Raw genomic sequence first — 19,787 nt, forward strand, 5'->3', positions numbered from 1 at the left:
TGGCCCAATTCCTTTTGCACTTGGAACACCGGCCTGGGTCAAATTGTTTTCACCTCCGCAATAGGTGGTAGCTGGCTTGCAGTGAAGCACAGTCTAAATTTATAGTCATAATAAATACATACAAGAGTTCGATCTCATGATGAAATTTGGCAATTTCATTTTGGACTTCGTTTGTTTTCCACTACTTTAAAAGTTATGTAATATAGTTGCACTGGAGAATTTCATAAAATATCATATAATTTACCGAGAAAGTACAAGATGTTTCACAAAGAATGAAACAAGTCAATGCACATCATTCCGAAATACGGACATACAAGCACAGATGTCAATTCTAACAGCAAAGAATGTATATCTTTCAGGTTACTCTTGATCCTCCAAATACTATTATAATTGTCGACATTTCTTTTTAAAGGAGTAATAAATAAAGTACCTCCTGCTATAGTTGTTACGGACCAAGTAATATAATTCGATGGAAGAATAAATCGCATGAAATTATAACATACATGCACTGTACTTATACATGCAATAGAGGGTCTCTGTTAACTTCCTCGGAGACCAATCAACTGTGGCTCTCGAAATGCTACATCTAACAACTGCTTATGCTGTTAGCTTCAATATCTGTGTGTACAAGACACGTATCGCATGAGTCCCAAACACTTCACTGTTTGCGCGTCAGCCATATTAGCGATGAAAGAAGTTATGCATAAGATTAATCAGTATCTTAAAAGTTACCTAGTTAATGTTGTGGTTGTGTATCAAATCATTATCATAACAATTATTTATTGGGCACACACCGAATTAAAGTCTCAGCTGTAAGCACGCGTCGTGTAATCGCTTGATGTTTTTTTATTACGTTAGTTCGTTTTTTTTTTTTTTTTTATTAGCCATCCTCTTTCGGTGGTGTGAACCAGCCTGTAATAAAAGAAGTAGAAAGAAGAAACAAATTTAAGTTAACTTTTAGTGGATGCTCGGTATAGTACCAAAGCACTTTATTGGAAGGCAATGCTTTCAGTCTCAATGCATTCAGTCGTTATTACAATATTTTTAGAATTTTTGAAGTATTAAAATACATTTGAAAACTTATTCTTTCAAAAGATCTTATTCGTAGATTATTATACCTCTGTTATCAAAACTCTCGTTATATAACTTAGCTACAGGGATGAAATAAAAAAATAACGGTACTGGTCGACACACCAGATAATTTAGATAATTTACAGTATGCCTGATCTCAAAATCAATTTCAAAAGAAAATCAGAAGGGTTGAAAAACAGAATCATTGATAATTAGTTATAGTTCAACAGGCCTACACCTTTTTTGACCCTGGTTCTATATATAGACCTATTTTCCTTAATGATAACATTAACTCCCACCTATAATATTTGCCTGGTTTATATCATTTGATTGTATCTTTTGATTAACACTAGAACTACCGAGATTAAAACAAAGCTACTCCTACCAGAACCAGTGAAAATGACTGATCTTTAGAAATTAAATAATAATAAAATATATGTATATCATATTGACAAAAACATTTTCTATTACTACAATTTTTAAAAAATTAGTCATTTTGACTGGTGTGTTAATTACTGGGAACGGAGCCTGAATCAACCATTGTTTCATCAAGAATTAAAATAAAATTTCATTGATTCGCTTGAATCGATACCACAAATACAGGTGCATGTATGTTTGTAATAGTTCAACCTTGTATAGATATAAATTACTATGAATTACAGATTTTGCATCGTTTAAAAAATGTCTGTCCAAAATTACCCAAGTAATTACGTAATATTGTTACATACGTATTAAAATGGTTTTCATTTAGTTCGATCTCATTGTTTTAAATATGTCTTGCATATCATAGTATTATCGCCTCCATGTGTTGAATTGGTATAGTTTTCGATGTTTTGATCAATAATCAGCAATGTTTCGATCGTATTGTTCGTTAACATTTATTACTGTTTTTAATTTCAGTAGAATTGAAGGAGAAATATCAAAAACTATTTCGTCCTTGGCAAAGAAAATTTCATCTATCACCGTGCATAAAATATTCAATTAATCTTTGCTTACCATTTTTTTCGTGTATCTGTACGAGGGACTTAAAGGACTGCTGTGCACGTGCGAGACTATATTGGCCCTGGTTGCCACAAACTTTTCCTCCACCACCTGCTCCTTGGAACTGTATGCGTGCCTTTCCTTTTACCAACGTTGCAGAAATCTGCATTATAACGGCCTCTACCGTGTATGCCGAACTCCATCCTTGCTTCGTTAACAATTCCATACAAATCGCACCACCTACCAGTACGTAGCCACCCGAAATTATCGGATGAACAACTCGCACAAAAGGTGGTTCGAATGGGTACGTTTCCTAGGATATACAATTAATATATTAACGATTTCATATTCTTTATCAGATTAACGAGTGTATACAAAGAAAAAATGTGTGTATGATGAAAAAATCATTATTTATACAAGGTCATATTTTAGACCTTTTGAAATTCAACACTCAATCATTTAATATAACAGGTTCCTTGTGCAACAGCCAGTACTTAGAGGTGTCCCAAAGTTACTTTATTATGCGAGCACAATGTGAAGATTTATGTGAAGTAACTTACCTTAAAGAGCATGTTGAGAAGAATACTGTCTTTGCCCTCTTTTTCTTTGAGAAGAACAAGATCATTGTGAAGCGGTGAATCAGGGTCGACACACATTAACCTTATATTCCACTCATACAAGCTATCATTAACAAGTTCTATGCTGTACATTCCTGAAAAGAAAACACATTTAAGTAAAAACCAAACACCAATACACAAATACTAAAATTTCCAAAACTGATACTATGGATCAATTGCACAGCTGATAAATTCGCTCGCAAATTATATAAATCAGGTTATTTTTGGATGAATGAGCACATTGAGTGGATATCTGAGCATATCTTACTATCAAACTGTTAATGCACGAAAAAAACTTTTGACACAACTTTAGTAGATATAACATGCAAAGTTTTGCCTGGATCGTTTTGTGAATATTGCAATACCTTTCTTGAAACTATCACTTCGGTATATGTCACGCAGTTCTTTCATAAGTCGATCTGTAGCTTGGACACTACCCGATACTGATCCTTTTAAATAATCTTGTCTCTGATTTTGTCTCAACCTTTCCAGTGTCGCCAGATGCTCAAGGTCCATCTCATCACCCTAGAAAATAATTAGCAATGTGACTAAGAACGAATGGACTGCAATATCAAACACCTCAACTTTCATCACTAGCTTAAACTACTGTAAAGCATCCCGACCCTTCTGGTAATTAAATGTATACGCACACAGAAGCAAGCACAATAGTGAAAAAAATTAAATGAAGTCTCTGCTAAAGATTCCTGTACCAGATTTTATCATCATTATTTATTATATCTATTTCTGCAGGTTCACTATGTTGAAACAAATGAAATGAATTTTATAGAATACATTAGTAAAAGCGATGTTTTTTTATTGGCATTTTAGCTAAATTGCAGATCAATCAAATCAGCATTGTTTGGGATACCCAGTCTTTTCTACCTTGCTTTTGGCATTGGCTTCTCCCTCATCCATATCTAAATGAAGGTCCTCTTCAGTCTCGCTTTCTTCGTCATCTTCAATATCTTCCACATCCTCAGCTTCCATTCTTTGCGCAGCAGCAGCTGCTCCACCTAGCCGAAGCGGGTCTAGGGCTGTTCTTAGTCGCTCGACATCAGGTGGTTCAGGCAACGAGTGCAAGCGGCATAATTCTTTCAGAAGTATTCCCACCTGATTAATTACATGGTTATCCCGTCCCGTTGTGTTACTTAGAATTTGTACTGCATTTGTCACGCTCGTTTCCTCCGATTCCGCAAACCAAACCGGTGGCGTAGAAGGGTAGGTTTCCTACAAGTTTAATTATATTAAGTAGTAATTCACTAGATATAATTATTTATCTGCACACAATGTTTTTGATCGAGCCAAGGAATCAATACTCTTATCAATATTCACCATGATTTACATCACAAAGCTGAAGCTAGTTAAGCTTCATAAAAAAATAATGCAGTACAGTTCAATATTGATCATTCTGTGCAATTGTTAGATTTTCAGAAGATTTAACCAAATTTTCAATTCTTGGGTTGTTCTGTCCTTTCATAATCAATATTAGTGCACGTAGCTGCTAATTCTGATCATTAACTTCAGCGGCATACTTACATCATTAGTCTTATCATGTCTTTTGTTTGTTTTTCGATAATAGCAATTTTAAACAGTAAGTTTTCTTATTTGAATTCCGATTATTCGATAATTGATGCACAAGGATCTGAATTCTCTGTGAACAATGTGAAACAAGTTTTATAACATGTTTGACAACGGAAACTGAATTTACACTAGTGCTCAACCTGCCACCAGATGTGTGCAAGTCTTTGTGGCAACTGAAAATTGTTTTTAATTCTAAGGCCGTAAAGGTTATGAAAATTTGATTTATATCGACTGTTGAATTGACTTTCTCAACTTCTAATTATCGAAGAGCATAATTTAAGAAATATTTGATCAATTTTATTTCATTTGCAAGTATTTTATACAATTATCACACAATAGAAAAATGTAACAAGGCATTTTGTAATTTTGTAAAAATGTATCAAATTTTGAAGGTGGCTCGAGTTTTATAGGATAAAAAGAAAGGAAGTTATACTCAGACAAAAAAATCGAGTAGAAACAATATTTTGACATTGAGAAGAAACAAGTGTGTGGATAAGTGAATGATGACTTATGCCTTTATTGTTGGCAAAGCTTCACCCTTAAATCTGAGACATTCATTGACCTCTACCCTTAACATTGATTGGGCTGTAAACTGTAAAAACAAAATTGAAGCGAATTGTTGAAAGTCGTGTGCATTAACGTATCTGGATGATAAATGAAGCCTCCAGTGTGTAATAAAGTAAACCGATTACTTCCAGGCAATGATTCGTTGTGTAAGGTATCACTTGACAAATTGAAATATCAAATAACAACACAAATGTTATTGTTTCTTTGTCTGACCCATTGGAAACTCGTGTTAGATTTTTTCGAGTATACGTTGTGTCTTCGGCAGATACAGGTGATATCGTAAGCGTGAATAAATTTTCAGAACATTATAGTGTTTCATAAAGTAAATTACTTACTGTAATATTGGCGTGAATGTCGTATTTCTTCCCATTTTTACCGACGAACCTGCAGCTGAGCTCGTCGACACTCGCAGACATTATCTGAAATCTTTCATGGCTCTTGGGAAACACGGACTCGAGAGTTTTAATTTCTTGTTTTAAAGTGTTCAAGCAAGCCATTTGACGACGCCCGTGAGAGATGGGCCCTAATTTTCAGCAGATATTCTTTCGAAAAACACTTCAGGATCAAAAACACGACAGACAGATTACTCCCGAGAAAATGGCGACCGCGACTTAACTGAGCTTTCAATGCTTTCGGCAACTCTCACACATTTTCAAGCAAGTATTGTTCTATCTTTGTGTGGCCCCATCTACGAGTGTTTCAACGCACTAACTTACCACACTGCAGAGCACGGTCTTGTATACAGTCTGAAAACGACCCTTAATTTTTCGAAAATGCGAAAGGCCCTTTTTTTAGCCAAATTGATGGTACTATCAACGGCCAGGCAGATCACCACGTATGTTGGGGTAGGGTGTGCTATACTCATGTATTTCAATATTGCACAATAAAAAATTTAAATTAACGAAGATTATCTTATGCAAATATGAAAAAAATTGTATAGTCAAGTTCGAGTGTAATTAAGAGCATGCTGTAGCCAGTCTTTATAGGTCAAGTAAAAATCACTTACTTTGACGATAACCTACACTTACGCGTCATTAACACAAAAAAGCTGTTGTTTGCGCCATTCAACAGACAATGCTGAATATGAATTTCTACAAAAGTTTCGTTTTACAACAATAATGTGCTAAGAAATGAATTTCTGTAATTCAATCACTATTTATTACAGGAATACATTTCTTTTCGTTATCCTAGGATGATAGCAGAAACAGTTTTTGGGTATTTTTGTTCGGCATTGCATGTATGTAATACATACATATACACAATAGAGTTATCAGTAGCTTTTTTGCGCTAGTGATGCGTATGCAACCACCGAAGGAAAATCAGGAACAGAGTTTTATTTTAAAGTGATCGAATAAAGTGCAAATCACAACTGGGTAATAACTGTATAAGTATACATACAATTATTTTGACCAGGGAATAGGGGTTAATTGTATTGGACAAAATTTGCTATTAATTACTCAACTATTGGGCAGCTTTTGGTATAGCTGTTTTATATTGTATTGTATTTACTCGTTTTATTCATACATAATTTTCCTATTTTGAATATGTTTTCTTCTTAATTCAATGTTGTTTTATATTTATATTTGGTCGCTTTCCTGTTACGTCAATTTTCTGACGTGACATTAAGCGATTTCATTGTCCCATTCCGTTAGATCCGACCAATTCAATCTCTTACGCCCGCTTCCTCTGACACAGTTTAAACATTGTTAAATTTTTTCTATATAGTTTGGAGATAGGCTCTACTGGGCTGAACTTAGTTTAAACTTCAATTAACGTTTAAGGAATTGAGCCTTAGTTAAGAGTAATGTTGATACGTGTTGCAGCCTGTATAAAACCATGATAAAACCTTTGCAAAATGTACTATACGGTGCCAGGTAGCAATATTGGTATTATTCGTTCCCCCTAGTATTCTCTCCGGTCACTTAGGTGAAGATTAGAGGTCGCTGGATCGCATGTCCTTATCTTAGGCCAATGGTCTATGGTCCTTATGGGATCACTCACGGACTTAGGATCACTGCCATACCTATAACTACACTGGATAGAGCACTGAACTATAGCCGATTCCTCATAGGGCCAACGACATCTATGACGTCATTTTCGTAACTCGTCAAGCGTTGTTACCATGGCAACAAGCTTAACCGCGGTTCGTTTGCTTTTATTAATGAAATTAAATGAATTTATCAATGAAATCATGAACGTTGACTAAGATAGTCTGTAAATGCATAACTTTCACAAACAGTTCTCATGTTTAAATCTCCCTCGCACAAAGTAGGTTTTGGCCCGATAAAACGACTGTCGTACATTCGATCAATTCGAGCCACTGAACTTCTTGAGCATACCTATACTGTATATGCTCTAAGCTGAACTCTAACTCGTGTCAAAACGCTACCACGCAATCGACACTCATATCAATATCACATGTGCCAACTGTACCAATAGAGCTTAGAAGTAATAGAGCATAAACTTAGGGTTACTTCACTGCATTTTAACACTGTAGAGGATAGAATGGCTTCGAGTATGTTGAGAATAAATTATCCATCCACGAAAATTTAAAGATAGGAGACTTAAGTTAGTGAAATATTCTTAAAAAGTAAAAAAAATTTCCTATTATAATGCATTTGGGAGCTAATGTACGTGTCAACAAAATCGGCATTGGAATTACCATAGGTCTCATATGCTTGTTCTATCTGTATTCCCATAGAGGACCTGCATATTCTAGCATTGATAACAAAGATGTTGTTTCAATGAAAGCCTTATTAGCTGGTGCTATCAAGGTAGCCCAAATTGGTGGTCTTGAGGTAATCTCTGTTCACGATAATTTACACTCTTTAAATCTAGCGAGCAAAGGAAAGACCAAAGAAGGTATGTACTGCAAATTTTTCAGTATCAAGACTCCAATTTTAGACATTAATTATTTTAACCAGTAACTGAATGACTATGTAAATAATCGACAAATTTTAATTTCGTCAGGTGTCAATGATCCAGTCACAGCTGCTGATTATAGATCACATTGTGCGATGTATCACGCTTTGTTAGATGCTTTTCCAAGAATAACTGTAAAGTCAGAGGAAAAATCCATAGGTTGTGACAAAGTAGATATTCTAGACTTGAAGGAATATTTAAAAAACCCTGAACCACTCGGTATTAATTATGACAGCGCTGTGAATGCTAATGATATTACAGTGTGGATTGATCCTCTGGATGCTACCAAAGAATACACAGGTATTGTCAGTATAGCCACACTAAACTTTTTAATATGAATCTTATAATCTAATTGTAAGTACTAGCTCCGTATCAGCAATGCTATCTAATTTATCTGCTCTATAAAATTTGAGTAAACAATAAACTTGACACTGCTTTTAGAAAATCTCGTACAATATGTTACTACCATGGTATGTGTTGCCATAAAGGGCCAGCCAGTAATGGGGGTCATTCATAAGCCTTTTGACAATAAACAGACATATTGGGCTTGGGTCGATCACGGTCAATCTACAAACCTGCATGTTAAAACGGTTACTCCTTATTATTCTTAATTGTTAAGACTTACTATAAACTGTTTTCAAAAATCTCTAATTATTACATTTGTACATTCAACTGCTGTATGTGATTTTACACCTGATAATTATCGTAAACATATCTTGTGATTTGAAATTTGAATTTTTATTCATAATATTTAATTCTCCTTACTAGCCAAAGAAAGGAAAGCAACCAGTTCTTATAGTATCGAGATCTCATGCTGGCCGTGTCCATAATGCCTCAAAAAGTGCTTTGGGGCAAAATGTTCAAGTTGTATCAGCAGCAGGCTCAGGTAAATAAACAATACTTTATGTAAATTTACAAATTGTATCTGAATTTGAATTAACAAAAAAAAAAAAACATTTTCGAAAAATAATTAATTTATATTGAACATTAAATGTTTTTAGGATATAAATCGCTAGAAGTTGCCGTTGGAAACGCAACAGCTTACGTACACATAACTGCAATAAAAAAATGGGATATTTGTGCTGGAGCTGCCATAATTAGGTATAATAATTTACCGTTACTAAAACTGATTTTTTGCTCTAAATATCATTAATACCAATATGTAGGGTTGCTTATTTCAATTCCAATTTAGGGTCTGGGATGATGTTTTGATTATTATTTCGGAGAGTCTTTAGTCATATCAAAATCGAATTTGTTGTGTGTGAAAGCGTGTGCCAATTGTAAAGTTTTGAATCAACAAATCTATGGGAGTTGATGAATTTTAAAACTAGATCTTTACAACGCTGATACAATTTTCATTATTATCTGACCTATGGATATTTTATACTTTCATGACAAAGTGCATTGGGTGGCAAAATGACTCCTCTCTCAGGCCCACCACCAATTGGATTTGGACCAGAAGATGATACATTATTGAGTACAGGTTTATTGGCTACTATGAATGATCATCAATGGTACCTGGACAAATTTTATACCGCATAAACGAGATTTATAATTTCACACGAAAGAGCCTAGAACTCAATATGCTTTGAATAAGTCATACTTATCACAAAGAGTGCAAAAACTTGAGAATAGGTATTGATTGTAAGCTTATCTTTCCTAGCTCCATACAGATGTCCAAATACCTAGTACTTATAAATGAAGTAATTGAAGCTACTAATATTTTTTTATTCTGCATAATGAGTTTGCTAGAATATTGATGAAACCTGTATTTATTTACCCTGGGTTGCAATGAGCATCTGTATTAATATTGTATATAAAATTGATTCTAATTAGATATAGAATGAGAAATATGTAAGTCAGATGTGATTGGTTCAGCCGAGATAAGGAATAACATTGTAGACAATAAATTGGACTTGAAAAATTAGTAATCCATATTTGTTAGTACTTTTTTTATAACCATCTGGTACTTATGTAACATCATTAGAATATTCATACTATATGACTAATTGAAAATGTTCGGGAAATCTATTCCTGTTAAAACATAATCTGGATCAAATCATATCCTACTTTTTATGTATACCTGTATAATTTGCATACCTGGTGTTTATATGACGTAGGTATACTTGTGTATATGCTCTAAGTTAAGTGAGTTAGGTGCGTTTGGAATAGTTCCGCAATCCACAAAACAGTTGTATAGTTATCAATAGCCATACAAGACGTATACAAGGCATTCATGCACCCGAGCGAGTAAAAGTCGAACAGACACCACGCGCTCTACCGAGAACGTAGAATGCAGATAGTGTTGTCTCTTTCTTACGAGTACACTGTCTCAAATGCTGGCGAACTCCGCGTACTTTACCGCAGTAAGCAACATGGGAACGGGAAATACAAGTGGGCGCAGTATGTTTTAAGGTTACCACTTATCTATTTGATATCAAATTTGTGCAAGGAAACAAGAAAATGATGTGCAAAACATCTCGCATATCATCCAAGAAGTTACATTTCAATTAGGTTAATTAAATTATTCGATTACTTACGAGTGAAATGCACCCAAGTGAAAAATGGACGAAGTAGTAATACAATCGTTTGACAACATTACTAGAGATTCGGAAAAATGTTTCGTTAACGTGAAACCAGCTGACATGGATTCAAGTTTGCAATGCGGTACGTACTGATAAACATAAGGTTTCTAGATATCACATGCCAGAATTTTAGCTTTGTTTATACAATTCTCTTTGGACTTTGTACACAATGTGTACTCGTGACATTTCCGTCTATTTACATGAATGCATTACAGTAACTCGAAATATTCGAGAAACCATTTTTCACACTTGTTTTCCTTACATCTGTCAATCATCAAATCGTTCGACATTAATGATGTAAGTTTACATCTAGGTACTGTGTATGTTGTATGCAGGTATTGCATAGTTCTATACTGGATTTTGACTTCAATTCCAAATAGATTTTAAAAAATGCCACATAAATATAGCCTGCCGACAATTTGTAGGTTTTAAAGAAAGATGTAATTACTATGTTTGGCCTAAACCTATCCTACTTTCAATAATTTCCGACACGTGGAATTGGTACATATTCTTCTCAGCTTAATGAATTGTTCCAGATAATGGTTCGAAAAAAGAAGAAGTCACTTCACCCACAAACGCAACAAAAGATTCGTCAAACTACCATGATAACTCATTGGTGATGCCTGACGATAATTTGGATGTACGGAAAGTACACAGTTCAAATAAAATGACAGAGGTAGCCAATCAACGCCTTAAAAATTTATGTGGTCATGAATTAACCAGTCTAGAAAATGAAGATATATCATCAACATTTCAGCTTTCATTAATAAACAGCAGTGAAGAAGTGAATTCAAGTACGGATCTCACTCGGTTAAAGAAATTTGAAATGACAAAAGAATTGACGAATGACACTCTACTTACAAATGACTCTGGAAATAATGAAGAAGAAATTAACTTCAATCATACGCCTGAAAATTCACCAATCCAATTACCTACTCCGAAAGCACTGCCTGAAGATAATTTTGAAATATCATTGAACAGTATAGATACTCCTGGAGTTGTGCCTGATAAAATGAATATTGGACAAACAAGTGATGTAACACTAAATAAGGAAGATGCAATATGTCAGGTTCAGGACGACAAGAAACAAGTTATTTGCAATTATCAAAGCATGCTTTCTGATAATGACAGAGAGCATACTATTTTAAATAACAGTGATCAGATGGCACACACAGTATCGTCTCAACCAACAAGTCCACAGAGTTCAGCAATTTATTGTCACGGTCAGTCTGTAAAATCATCTGTTGTTTTGGACATATCAAGAAATAACCAAGTATCAGACCTAAGTTCCACCGGTGACTTAATTCGTAGTGACCCTACTACTGATTTAAGTACAATACATAACATTAATAAATCCTCTCTTGCCAACGATGCAAAGCTAGTGAAATTCTCAGTATCCTCTAAATCAATGAACATACTGCAGTCAAATGCTCAATTTTTGAACAAAAGTAGGAACTTTCTGAATTTCATTACAGAAAAGTCAACAAATATTATGGAGAAAACTTTGTTACCTCAAAATTTAGCTGCTAAATATAACAACATACTTAGAATGACAGAGAACAACCCCACAGATTATAAAAAGTATGTAGAAGGGAGTGGAACTAGTTCAAATTCTGTAGGAATGGATCTAACACCGAATGGTGACGATAAAACAGTGCACAACACTCAGGCTAGCTGCCAAATTATGTGTGATGTAACAGATGAGTCACAACATATAAACACCAGTAATTTGTGTGACAGAGTGCAACAACATGAATCCACTGCGGAACAATTTAGTATTCAAGATAATTCTACGAATGAAGATGGAAATTCATTCCATAACCATTCCATGAAAAAACATGAGCCTGATTCTACTATTATACCTCAAGAACAAGAAACTGAAACATCATTACCTTCCAATGTACCTGCAGATTCAACTTCCAAGAATAGTAAACCAAGTCATGATCTTCAAATGCCAAATCGAATTGTTGAGGAATTGCTAAACAATTTGGAATTCAACAGTGCTCAAACAAATCGAGATACAGTCAGTTCAGTTAATGTAACTAATTCTCATTTGCCTAATAAAACAGTAGTAGCAATGCATGCACACAATCTTAATATGCTGGATGGGATTGACAATACTAATTGCAGTAACTGTACGAGTAGCATAGAAATTAATGAGCAACTGTTAATGAAAGAGAACACATCTGATGATATAATATTAGTTACTCGAAATAACAGCAATTCTGATACTTCACCTAGTTCACAATCAGTGTCAAGTGAACACTTCAGTCGGGAGCACGAAAGTGTTGAGCACAATGCTGTTGAGAGCCAGAGAGATAAATTGATTGATCTCGGGTTGCTTGACCAGCCAGTTTATGTGACTCTTGTAAGAGATTATCGCACTTTAAAGGAAGAAAACAGCAAGTTGTCAGAGACTGTGCTGAAGTTGGAAATGGAAAACCAAAGATTCGCTGCTGAAAACAGCAGTGAATTATATGTTTTGCAGCTAGAAACTCTTGAAAAAACAATTGAAAAACTGAGAAGTGATTTGAGGCAAGCAACTGCTAATCAGGAAGTACTTAAAAAAGAATATCTTCTCGCTAATAAAGAAAAGGAAAGCATGGTCATGAAATATGCGATTAGCGAAAAACAGCTTATAGAGACGCAAAGGTAAACTTTTATTTGATTAACTAAATTTGATAATTTTTGAGTTCACAAAATATAGAAGTGATAAGAATATGGTCTCTGTACGCTTGAGATTAAAATAAAGGAGTTTCGGAGCTTGATATGGTTTTTACAGATTAGTGTTATAGTATTGGTAATTTTTTTCTTTTTTTTCTTTATATATTCACAGAGCAAGAGAATATGCAGAACGTAAAATCAATGAGGCTTTTAAAGAACAAGAATTACTGCACACCAAGTTGAAACAAGTACAGGGTGAACGTACAAGAATATGCAACATTCTAGATGGAAAGTGTCACGAGCTAACAGATGTTCAGAAAGAAGTGGATCGATTGAAAGAAGAATTGAGCATGCGAGATGTTAAATTGAAGTGGACACAAAATAAATTGAAGACTGAATTAGAAGCTCAAAAAGAAAACCAACAGAAATTAGATAAAGCAATGGTACTAAAATTTGCGTGACTATACACTATTAATAGTTGATCCAAAATTTTTGTGTTTGTCTTGACATATGGAAATCTCATTTTGTTATTCATCGGAAAAAATGTTCTGGTATATCGTGTAATTTAGACAGCGCATTTTTGAAGAAAAAACAAAATTATTGCACCAGTTTATAACTGTTTTGCAAGTTGATGCATACTCAAAGCGTTATATTCTTTTTGTTTGGCAGATTCGGATTAACGAAATGAAAGAAGAATGTGAGCAGGTACGTAAGGAATCGCATGAAACGATTCGCAAATTTCAGCAATCTGAAGAAAACAAAGTAGTCACCTTGGACCAACAGCTCAAAGAGCAGCAAGCGCGTTTAATTCTAGAACGCCACGTTACTGAAGACAAAGAAATGTCCAGACTTCAGCTACAAAAAGAGGTGGAAACATTGAAACAAAGGCAACTTGTATTGATCGAAGAAAATAATACACTCAGTTTAAAAGTTCAAAACCTAGAGAAAGAAAGATTAAACTATGAAAATAACTTAAGCAATTTAAAAGTAATTGCTGACCAAAGACAGAAAGAAATTGTTGATTTAGTTGGGAAAGTATCTCAACTTGAAACTTTGAAATTGCAACTGACACAGTAAGTCATCTTGTTCTCCAGTGAATCATACAAATCAATTATAATTATATCCCCAATCCTAATTTTCAATTAGGTTATTGTATGTTGCCATATTACATTGCTTGTATAATATAAAATGAATATAATCACATATCAAACAATTCATGATCACTGGTATTGCCCTGACATTTGATTTTGAGATTTGGTAGTTATCATTCTTTTTCAGCAAAGAGCAGTTGTTGTCATCAAATGATGCAGAAGTCGAAAGACTACGTCAATCAAACACGGAGTTACAGGCTGACATGGAATGGTGTCGTGAGCGTGAAGCACATATGTTGGATTTTACCCAAAAGCTGACAGATAAAAATGTTCGTCTACAATCTGAGTTTACTGCAATTGAAGCTAAGAATGAACAGTTGGAATTGGAACAAGGTCCCTTGCATGATCAAATCAAAGAACTCTCTGCTAAAGTGAAATTACTAGAAGTCAGTTTGTCGTCAGAAAAGAGTAAGAGAACAGAAGAATGTGAACTCTTGGCTAGACACGTGGCTGAACAAACACAACTCGCTCGGAATTTAGCCCAAAAATTAGAAGATAGTCAAGGAGAAAACGCAGTCCTTCGAAGAAAACAACAAATTTCTGTTAAAGAAATGACAAAAGAATTACAGATGTGCAAAAAAAGATTAGATGCATATGAAAGTGGCTCACCGAGTAACTCTCTAGACCAAATCTCCCGAACTGGTTCTAATTCATCGTTGAGCACGGGTATGATCTTGTCCTCATCCCAATAATCTAGCTGATTCGATTTCTAAAATTACTGTAAAGAATTGATGGATTCTTTGAACATTCTAAGCATATTATATGCCACATCATTAGTAAATATCACCAACTAGTAATTGTATATTTTCTGTTTTTTATTTTTAGGTGAAACACTTAATGGTGCTGTATCCGATAATAGTAATAGTGGAGATCATACATTACAGTCTACCGAACCAGACAGACAAACTTTGATAGATAGAATAGTAAAATTACAAAAAATTCGTGTTAAACAGGCCGAGAAGTTGGATTTCTTGGAAGAACATACCAGAACATTACTTAACGAATTGCAGAAGAAATCAAAAATTATAAAAAATTATATTCTGCATGAAAATCCGGATGCAATGGGTAGTAATGAACGTGATAGAAATAAGGTAAATCACAAAATATTGTCAATTTTTGTGTTACATTATCTTCAAAACTGAACTTCATTATCTTATTATGTATGCTAGCATATCAAAGGCAGACGCAATGCTGTAAGTCACCATTCACTTTTTTTGGATCTTAGAAACTTGTGTCCCCCTCAATCATTTACACTGCACATTATTGCAACTCAAAAGGGAAATAAATTGAAAATACGTAATTCATATACCCGTAAAATATTAAGTGGGAGTGCATGAAGAAAGTAAATCTGTGTAGTTATCCACTACGTTTTGCACTTGTATTTTTAATAGTTAGTCATTTACTTTTCAAAATCTGCTCTTTTTTGTCTATCATCTCAATTGCTAAATATTTCCAACCATGTTTTAAACAAGACATGAACGATACAATTTTTTTTACCTTTCCCCTCCTAGAAATACAAATTTGTAAATAACAATTTGTTCCAGTTATCTTAGTTCATAATTCGTTTCTGTGTTGTTTCTCAGACGGATTAAGGACTTTTATTTTACCTTACAGGCTGAGCTAGCTAGACATGGTGGTATTATGGCATCGGTATATAATCAACGAGTTTCTGATGATAATATGACACTGGAGCTGTCTTTAGAAATAAATCAGAAATTGCAAGCTGTACTGGAAGATACATTACTTAAGAATATTACTTTGAAGGTGAGGTCTTGTTGTATAATTAAATATTGTTGCTCAGAACATTTTACCTTATTTGGGTCTTAATTTTAAATTTTATATGTGTCTTATACAATCTTTTTTTTACCTCTGAAACAGGACAGCATTGACACATTGGGTGGAGAAATTGCACGGCTTACCATACAGAACAAGCCAAGACAGTGAAATTTGAAAAATCGTATTTGTCCTCGGAATGACAGTGAACAAAACTCTGAAGTGAAAATCTTAGCAATGCTGCTAACCCCAAATGACCGTATTCTGGTGCTAAAAATTTTCTGGATAAAACCAGAACCATAGATTTCGAAAAGTGATTCAGCGGTTGCCCTACTCTAAAATGGCAATTCACTAATTGCCATAAAGTAATTTTACAGCGTGGTCAAAGTACTACATCTAGTCACGATTCTCGTTATTTATGGCGGAGTATAAATATTTCACACTTAACCAGTATTGTGTTACCATGCAGGGGCGGCAGAATGTATATTTCTGAGGTGCAGAGCTGAGTGTAGGTGTGTGGGTTAATTTGGACTAGCATAAAATAACACTGTTAAACTTTTCAGTCTGTCCTATACAAAGTACACTTTTATTTCACTTTGATAAACCGAAATTTGCTTTTCTGCAGTTGTTAAGGTTGATGAATTCGTTTATCAGAAGATCAAGATCTAATTCTTCAGGTCTATCTTAGTGAATATAGATTATAGATACATCGTCCAAGTGATCTTGCAGCATCGTTGATATTCAAGTAATTGAAACAAAAGTGAATTTTTTGAAACTACAGATATCTGCGGTATGGAATTCCACACCTACTAAATTTTAAGTGCTCCACACCTACCATAGTGGCTAAGCCGCCCCTGTTAACATGAAAATGAAAGGTTGCTGGAGTCAACCGTGATGCATATAATTTTTAATAACTGTTGAGATTTTTCGAAATACCCTATCAGACTCAATGCAATATGATTTGGAGAAAAATAATTAAGTGTCGTATTAGAACTTTCAGAATCAGGAGTACCGATTTATTTTAGATGCCTTTATTTGTATAAATTTTGTTTTGTTATATTAATTTTATTTATTAGTTTTATACTCAAATTTTGTTTTTCTATATATAACTAGTAATGAATTAATAATTGATGCCCATAATATTTTTTGATCAGGGTATAAATTTGTTAACCTCTTACATTCCAAAATTTACAGTTACAGAAATATACGTATGCTGTCACATTGCAGTAACTTACACGATAACTCAAATTACGTAATTGAAATTGAGCTTATAAAATATGTATATTGCGCTGTACTTAGGTAAAATAAATATATATGTACATACATATTGAAGTATGTGTGATAGCTACAAAATTGTAGACAGTGGTGTAAATCCTTTGTAAGGACGAAAACGAATACTGCAAGATCGATGAAAGTGTCCGGTAGTTAATTTCAGAACGGAATAAAATTAAAAATTTTACTGCTTACATATATTTTATCGAACATGTTATAATTGTTACTGGTTGTAATATCCTTGCAAATAATGCACCGACCTGGGATACTGCTTAACAAACTTAAAAAAGATGTACTATGCATACGTATGTGTATATTGAAAAAAGTAATACGTGAATGAAGTATTTTCAAAAATGTATATGTGTAACTTATTTGAGAAATAATATAGATCCATATTTCCCACTACGCGAAAAAGAGGAGTGATCAAGATCGTCAGATTTTCATAGAATAAGTATATTGAAAGTCTTTTCGTATACGCTACATAGCAAACGCACGAGCAAATATACAAGATATAGGTATATATATATAATGGTAATTGTAATTTTTTACGTATGTTACAATCATACTGTAATCACAATCATTTTTCCATTCGTCAATTATACCACAGTAATTCCACGTTGCAGTAACAAACAGAAAAATTATTTTGATTAAAGAGAATCGATTATACTTATTGTTAATATAATTTATTTTTAATGTTTCTTGATATAGTGGAGTATGTATTTCTAATGTAATTAATAATGCTCTTGAACAGAGCTTTTGGCAGGTAGGTATCATACAGTGTCAAGTAATTAATTCTAATTACAATTTATGATTTTCAGCTAATTAAATTATGTAATATTCGCTAATATTTGTGAATGGGCATTTTGACCATTCTTTTTCGCTCAACGGATATTTCTGTCGATTTCATAATACATAAGACACATTTTTCCGCAACAAAATTTGTGAGTTTACTCTGTACGAACTCATAATTCGGCAAAATATGCACGTAGACAGCTGCAAGGACAAGTATTAAATGTTAGAACAATTATTATGCTATATCGAAGATATTGCTTTTTGTACATTTTATTTTAATATTCCTTATATTATAGTTACCAATATTTTTTTCTATACTAATAAAAATTGTGTTCATTAATAGATTGATTATAATCCATCCTTGTATGAAAAAGCTCAAAATTTTAACATTACAGGTACACATCTGTATAAGTATACGACTTGCGTTTCTGACAACACGTAGTGTTTTTTTTTCCTTATTTTTTATTTTATGATTCAATTTTTCGTATAGTTTGTATCAGAATCATATTTACGGAACATATGGGTTCAATAACGGCCAACACACCACATAAAGCACATTAATCAATCTACACTTATTATTTGTGTAGATTTCTATTTTTTTTTTTACTTATAGAGGCAATATATTAAAATATACATTATACATATATAGAATATGGAATAATTCTTTGTATACAGGGTGACGCAGGACTATCCTCCCACAGGATACCAATGTATTCCTTGTGGAAATCGGCGACTGAAACGTTTTTTTATTTTTGATAGGCTCGGCAACTGTCCCGAGCCATTAGATGCTACCGGATTGACCAATTTCAAACGAACGGCAGTAACTCGCGAACGACAAACGTTTCAGTCATTGATTTTCACGAGGAATACATTGGCAGCCTGTGGAGCGATAGTTCGTGATCATCTTGTATATTTCCAGCAATTCAACTTTCGGTAGCTATTATATTCCAAATGAGATTTACATTTGAAGAACGTACTGTATGAAAACGTAAACTGGTGCTAAACATTATTATATGAATGATTAAAAAAATATTACTCATTAAAAGTATTATGCATACACGAGGGATTCTCCAGAGACTCAGTATGCACATTTTTCCGATACTCATCAACATTTCTGATTAATCAACCAGCATCTAATACTACTTGAGAATGTGTTCTGTGGTTTTTTTGGAAGTTCGTTATCTCCCCGTCTTGGAGCTACATGTTTCCATCTTTATTAGATCTACAAATCTAGTTAAAATCAAATTTGAAAAAAATGTGAATCCTGTTGCATTCAAAATTTCTTATAAAAGATAAGTTTTTTGTACATAATTGTTTCATGCAATTAATTCCTTTTTGTATCCATATTTATGAAAAACCATGTCCAACGCTGATTAATCGAAACTATCGATAAAGGTTGAGAAAAGTTGGCTGACAATGACTTTATGGAGAATCCCTACGTAGGGGACCTGCTCAACTTTGAAATTGGACAAGAATTATAAATGCGAACACTACAGCTTATGTGACATCAACAATTAACATCAGATTATTGTTCGATATAATTATTCAATTATTTTGGTATTGTGTGATTCGTAGATCATAGTTCATAACAATTCAAAAATTACACTAATATTTGCCGAAATGCCCTACTGCAATGAATATTAATTTTCATGATTTAAATCATGTTTCGTGTAAGAATAATTATACACGTACACGTACAGCAATAAATGGTATTGGAGAAAAGTGTACTTAGTAAATGACTGAAAGTACAGAAGTAAAATGTAAAATTACTCCATACTTAGGTGAAATTTACACGACAAATTAATTAAAAT

General features: G+C 33.7%; 3 protein-coding genes across 7 annotated transcripts; 2 read left to right on the forward strand and 1 right to left on the reverse strand.

Annotated features, from left to right (window-relative positions):
* Positions 1-849: 849 nt before the first annotated feature.
* On the reverse strand, positions 850-5,464 carry LOC124306912 (ubiquitin-conjugating enzyme E2 Q2). 2 transcript variants are annotated; one of them, XM_046768080.1, is made up of 6 exons: positions 5,153-5,461; positions 3,552-3,896; positions 3,035-3,194; positions 2,613-2,764; positions 2,068-2,365; positions 850-912 (listed from the first exon to the last, which is right to left on the reverse strand). In XM_046768080.1, the coding sequence occupies exons 1-6, from the start codon at positions 5,312-5,314 to the stop codon at positions 881-883; spliced, it is 1,149 nt and encodes a 382-aa protein (XP_046624036.1). In that variant the 5' UTR covers positions 5,315-5,461; the 3' UTR covers positions 850-880. The 2 variants fall into 2 exon arrangements, with proteins under 2 accessions (XP_046624036.1, XP_046624035.1); XM_046768079.1 differs by having other exon boundaries at positions 850-2,365; positions 5,153-5,464.
* Positions 5,465-7,124: 1,660 nt separating this feature from the next.
* On the forward strand, positions 7,125-9,676 carry LOC124306913 (putative inositol monophosphatase 3). The gene is made up of 6 exons (XM_046768081.1): positions 7,125-7,679; positions 7,788-8,039; positions 8,181-8,329; positions 8,508-8,625; positions 8,741-8,840; positions 9,140-9,676. The coding sequence occupies exons 1-6, from the start codon at positions 7,430-7,432 to the stop codon at positions 9,279-9,281; spliced, it is 1,011 nt and encodes a 336-aa protein (XP_046624037.1). The 5' UTR covers positions 7,125-7,429; the 3' UTR covers positions 9,282-9,676.
* Positions 9,677-9,978: 302 nt separating this feature from the next.
* Positions 9,979-17,542, forward strand: LOC124306905 (coiled-coil domain-containing protein 186-like). 4 transcript variants are annotated; one of them, XM_046768063.1, is made up of 10 exons: positions 9,982-10,406; positions 10,861-11,000; positions 11,082-12,976; positions 13,161-13,431; positions 13,658-14,061; positions 14,267-14,805; positions 14,965-15,230; positions 15,309-15,332; positions 15,754-15,903; positions 16,018-17,542. In XM_046768063.1, exons 1-10 carry the CDS (start codon positions 10,304-10,306, stop codon positions 16,081-16,083), a joined length of 3,858 nt encoding a protein of 1,285 aa, XP_046624019.1. In that variant the 5' UTR covers positions 9,982-10,303; the 3' UTR covers positions 16,084-17,542. The 4 variants fall into 4 exon arrangements, with proteins under 4 accessions (XP_046624020.1, XP_046624017.1, XP_046624019.1 ...); XM_046768061.1 differs by having other exon boundaries at positions 9,981-10,406; positions 10,861-12,976; XM_046768062.1 differs by lacking the exon at positions 15,309-15,332 and having other exon boundaries at positions 9,984-10,406; positions 10,861-12,976.
* Positions 17,543-19,787: the final 2,245 nt, after the last annotated feature.

The sequence above is a fragment of the Neodiprion virginianus genome, chromosome 6 (assembly GCF_021901495.1).
Source record: "Neodiprion virginianus isolate iyNeoVirg1 chromosome 6, iyNeoVirg1.1, whole genome shotgun sequence".
NCBI lineage: Eukaryota > Metazoa > Arthropoda > Insecta > Hymenoptera > Diprionidae > Neodiprion > Neodiprion virginianus.

What these genes read in the sequence shown, in the direction of transcription:
- LOC124306912 (XM_046768079.1), bottom strand. Translation starts at nt 5,314, where the DNA reads ATGGCTTGCTTGAACACTTTAAAACAAGAAATTAAAACTCTCGAGTCC. An exon ending in ACATTCACGCCAATATTACA is followed by an intron (nt 3,897 to 5,152) that starts GTAAGTAATTTA and finishes TTAAACTTGTAG; the next exon opens with GAAACCTACCCTTCTACGCC. An exon ending in AAGTGATAGTTTCAAGAAAG is followed by an intron (nt 2,765 to 3,034) that starts GTATTGCAATAT and finishes TTTTCTTTTCAG; the next exon opens with GAATGTACAGCATAGAACTT.
- LOC124306913 (XM_046768081.1), top strand. Translation starts at nt 7,430, where the DNA reads ATGCATTTGGGAGCTAATGTACGTGTCAACAAAATCGGCATTGGAATT. An exon ending in TGTATCAGCAGCAGGCTCAG is followed by an intron (nt 8,626 to 8,740) that starts GTAAATAAACAA and finishes AAATGTTTTTAG; the next exon opens with GATATAAATCGCTAGAAGTT. An exon ending in GCTGGAGCTGCCATAATTAG is followed by an intron (nt 8,841 to 9,139) that starts GTATAATAATTT and finishes TTCATGACAAAG; the next exon opens with TGCATTGGGTGGCAAAATGA.
- LOC124306905 (XM_046768061.1), top strand. Translation starts at nt 10,304, where the DNA reads ATGGACGAAGTAGTAATACAATCGTTTGACAACATTACTAGAGATTCG. An exon ending in AGAAATTAGATAAAGCAATG is followed by an intron (nt 13,432 to 13,657) that starts GTACTAAAATTT and finishes TTTGTTTGGCAG; the next exon opens with ATTCGGATTAACGAAATGAA. An exon ending in TCAAAGGCAGACGCAATGCT is followed by an intron (nt 15,333 to 15,753) that starts GTAAGTCACCAT and finishes TTTACCTTACAG; the next exon opens with GCTGAGCTAGCTAGACATGG.